Source organism: Corvus brachyrhynchos, unplaced genomic scaffold, assembly GCF_000691975.1.
Source record: "Corvus brachyrhynchos isolate BGI_N302 unplaced genomic scaffold, ASM69197v1 scaffold8, whole genome shotgun sequence".
Lineage (NCBI taxonomy): Eukaryota > Metazoa > Chordata > Aves > Passeriformes > Corvidae > Corvus > Corvus brachyrhynchos.
The window spans coordinates 2564250-2568466 of NW_008240031.1; the positions used below are offsets into that span (position 1 = coordinate 2564250).

The 4217-nt window shown below is 49.9% G+C and overlaps 1 protein-coding gene across 1 annotated transcript in view; it reads left to right on the forward strand.

Annotated features, from left to right (window-relative positions):
• The window catches only part of ATP5A1 (ATP synthase, H+ transporting, mitochondrial F1 complex, alpha subunit 1, cardiac muscle), a 7265-nt gene extending 5943 nt beyond the window's left edge, over positions 1 to 1322 (forward strand). The window contains exons 10-12 of the mRNA XM_008640952.1: positions 1 to 46; positions 266 to 416; positions 1096 to 1322. The exon at positions 1 to 46 is cut by the window's left edge and continues 114 nt beyond it. Of these exons, the coding sequence (XP_008639174.1) occupies positions 1 to 46; positions 266 to 416; positions 1096 to 1177 (279 nt within the window). The 3' untranslated portion in view covers positions 1178 to 1322. The remainder of the gene's footprint in view (positions 47 to 265; positions 417 to 1095) is intronic.
• The last annotated feature ends 2895 nt before the right edge of the window (positions 1323 to 4217 follow it).

Genomic DNA, 4217 nt, shown 5'->3' on the forward strand with positions numbered 1-4217 from the left:
CACCGCTGTGTACGCCTGACAGGGCTGCTCAAGCAGGGCCAGTATGGTGAGTGCCCTGGCTTGGCAGGTCTGGGTGCCCATTAGTGCCTTGTGCTAACGAGGTTGGGCTTGGTTGGCATTTACTGTGTCTGTTCTGTGCACATGATAAATGCAGATTTGCTTGAACCAAACTGTCCATGTGCACTTGGTCTTCCAAGGACTCTGTGTAGTCTGATGTGTCTTTATGGAAGAGTTCCAGTGGTGTGAGTGCTGTCTTTTCCTGCAGTTCCCATGGCTATTGAGGAGCAGGTGGCAGTTATCTATGCTGGTGTCAGAGGTCACTTGGACAAGCTGGAGCCCAGCAAGATCACAAAATTTGAGAGTGCTTTCCTAGCTCATGTAATAAGCCAGCACCAGGCACTCCTCTCCACAATCAGGTATGGTGGTTTGTTTACCTCGCTTTATCTCAAGGGTGTTGATGTCTGGAGTGCAGATGATGGTCATCGAGCTGTTAATTTAGTGTATCCTAGAACATCAGGCTTTCAGCTGGCTGTATCGTAACTGTGGGTTAAATCAGCCTTCCTACCATCCACCTGCTTCAGCTTCAGCTTTTAGGAAATGCAGCTGATGCTTAAAGTGAACCTACTTAAAATGCATCTCCTCTAACCTGTTCCTGAAATTACTTGATTGAGTCAGTTCCTTATTTTGGACAGCTTTAAGCTGTTGGAGTGTTGTGGGTTAAGTGCTGCTGAGTGAACTCTTGGGGATTGAGTATTTCCAACGGCCTGTCCTGGAAACTGGTCCTGGCTTTTTTGTCATGAGGGAGATCATGTGCTTTCTGTCTCTGGGGCACAGCTGTCTAGGTAGGGCCTTGCTGGAATATGTATGGCTGTTGTGAAAGAATTTGCAGGCAGACTTCAGTTCTTAAACAGGACTGGCTCTTTTAGGAAAAGGGATGTTCTATCAGTGGGATGGTGGCTTCATGCACCAAACAAATGTGTTCATTTATCTACTGATTTTGTTAGACGTGGGGAGATTTGTTGTAAAGCTTCTGTGTTTGTCTTGGGGGTTGACCCTGTTTTGATTGCTGTGTCAGAAGTTGAACTCTTCCCACAGGACCGAAGGGAAGATCTCCGACCAGACAGAAGCGAAGTTGAAGGAAATAGTCACAAATTTTCTGGCTACTTTTGAAGCATAAACTCCTAAAACTGTTCAAACAGACTAGGCTGTTGTGATCCAGTGTTCCAGCTCCGTCAAAGACGAAAGCATGTGCGACTTGAATGTACAGATCTCGGTGAGAATAAAGGTTCCCATGTAAAAAGGCTCTGTTCTGAATGTAAAAATACCGTGTTCTGAATGATTGCCTTTTGTCTGTACTTCTGTCTGGCTCCTGTGCCTGTAGAACCACAGAGCTGAACTCCCCCGGACACAGCCCTGCTAGAGGAACCCCAGAAATTTAGGGCTATCTTTACTGGTTGAGTGAGCAAACATCCCTGACATGAACCAGGAGGATGACAGAGCTGAGGGACCTTCTCAGTGTTCATCCTTTGTTCCGGGCAGCTTATCCTGCAGAAAGGCAGTGCTGCTGGGGAGGCAGCTTGTGCTGTCCTGTCATGAGGATTACCCACTGGACGTCACAGGAATCTCTTAACTGCCTGAGACTGTGAGACAGCATTTCTTGGAATTGCTGTCTGACCCATCCTGGTGCCAGGCCTTTGGTAGACTCATCCTTGTGTTTCAGGACAACTGCAGGTGTAGCTGTCACAATAGTAGTAGCTAGAAATATAAATCCTAGAATCCCAGAATGGTTCTGATTGGATGATCTTGAAGATCATCTCGCTCCACCCTCTGGTCATGGGCAGGGGCACTTTCCATTGTCCCAGGCTGGTCCAAGCCTTGTCCAGCCTGACCTTGAACACTTCTAGAGATGGGGCACCCACAGCTGCTCTGGGCAGCCTGTGCCAGGGCCTTGCCAGCCTTACTACCCTCACCAGAATTCCTTTCAAATATCCCATCTAACCTTGGGCTTTTGTCACTATGAAGCCATTGCTCCTTGTCACTCTAGATCCTTCTACATTGTCTCTTTCCACCTTTCTTGTCAGCTCCCTTCAGATACTGGAAAGCCACAATTAGGTCACCCGAAAGCCACCTCCTCTGCAGGCTGAACAAGCCCAATTCTCCCAATCTTTCCGCACAGCAGAGCTCCTCCATCCCTCTGCTCATCTTGGTGCCTCCTCTGGACTGGCTGCAGCAGCTCCAGGTCCTTGTGCTGTTGGAGCCCAGGGCTGGGGCAACGCTGCAGGTGGGGTCTCACCTGAGCGGGACAGAATCCCCCCTCCCCTGCTGCTCACACTGGAGAACTGCCCAGCACAGGGGGGTTTTCAGGGCTGGAGCAGGACTAGCGTTGGTGTGTGCACTGTCTCCAGTTGACATCCTGTACCAGAGCGTCCTGCCTCCCAGTGCAAACCGGTAGAGTTACCGGCAGCTGGAAGCATTCTCAGTTAAGGTTATACAGGATTCTCTTGTTATTGGCCTGAGTGCTTTGAAAGAGTGAGCTCTGCAGTACTGGGCAAAAATAAACACACACTTGCAGCCCTGAGATTTCAGATACCTTTCTGGGAACAGTTAGTGCTGTGCTCCAGGAGGAGGGGCTCCTGTGCAGATCTTTGGTCTGTCACCATCTTGTTTCTTTTCCCCCGCAGCCCCAGAAGAGGTGGCAGTGGGGGCCTCACAGGTGTGAGGGAATACTGCTGTGGAACGTTTCTGCTCTGATCTGCGCAACATCACTTGTTCCTACCAGGACAGCTTTTACAACTTGTGACTGTGTTCCTGCTCAGTGATTAAACCTCAGTTAGTATTTGGTGTTGCTGTGCCATGTTTTACTTACATGCTGCTATAGTTGGAAAGCCCTGAGCTCAGAGATGTCTTAGTCCAAAATTGCATAGAGACGTGTATTTTTCTAGTAACATAAGATAAATATTCCAAGGTTCAGGTTTCTGCCCTCCTGCAGCTGTGATGCAGGAAGGTGGTAACTTCCTCATGGAAGCACCATGTGGTAAATACATCCAGTCAGGTCATCGTGAAGGTCAGTGGATGAAGGTTTTGGAGGATGGGTCATGGGTCCATGGGCTGCCCTGGACAAGAGGTGGGGCTGGGAAGCTGGGAAATGGTGAGTGCATCACAAAATCACAGTGGGTTTGGTTTGAAAGGACCTTGAAGATCATCTACATCCACCCCCTGTTGTGGGCAGGACATCTTCCTCTATCCCAGGTTACTTCAAGCCCCATCCAGCCTGGCCTTGGTCACTTCCAGGGATGGGGCAGCCACGGCTTCTCTGGGCACCCTGTGCCAGGGCCTCACCACGGTCACAGGGAAGAATCTCTTCCCAGTATCACATCTAACACTGCCCTCTCTCAGTGGGAAGCCATTCCCTCTTGTTTCGTTACTCCGTGCCCATGTCCCAAGTCCCTCTCCAGCTCTCCTAGAGCCTATTTAGGTGCTTGATGTTGTGGATCCATGGTGAGGGTTTGTGCTCTCTCGTGTCAGGACACTGCACAGGGTTAGTCTGCCTAAATCAGCCTCAGGTTACAATTGAGCAGATTTATTTCAGTAAGTGGAAAATGCTTTTTTTTACATTACTGGAGTGTTTTAGCTGTCCCTGTGTTCAAGCAGAGGCAGCAATGAGGGCAGTGGGTGTGATTGAGGCATTTCAGCACATAGTTTCATATCTCTGCTTTCGTATTTTCAAAGCATCGCCCTGAAGTCCGTCAAGGAGTGCCTTGTGTCAGGCAATGGCCCCTAATAAACTGTGAGTGACACGGGATGTGTGTTGTGAAGGAGGGCTCTGTGCGTTCGGGAGCGGCTGCGGGGGCTCAGGCTGGAGCAAAGGAGGCTCAGGGGGGACTTTCTGGCTCTGCACAACCCCCTGACGGGAGGGAGGAGCCAGGAGGGTTTGGGCGGTGCTCCCAAGGTACAAGGTACAGGCCAGGAAACAGCCTGCAGCTGTGCCAGGAGAGGTTTAGATTGGATATTAGGAAAATGTCTTTACCTAGAGGGTTTTCCTGCCCTGGCACAGGCTTCCCAGAGCAGTGGGAAAGTCCTTATCCTTGTATTTAAAAATCCTGTGCATGTGTGGGGCATGGGTTAATGGTGGGCTTGGCAGTGCTGGGCGAATGGTTGGACTCGAGGTCTCTGGAGGTCTTTTCCAACCTAAGCAATTCTATGATTCCATGAAACCT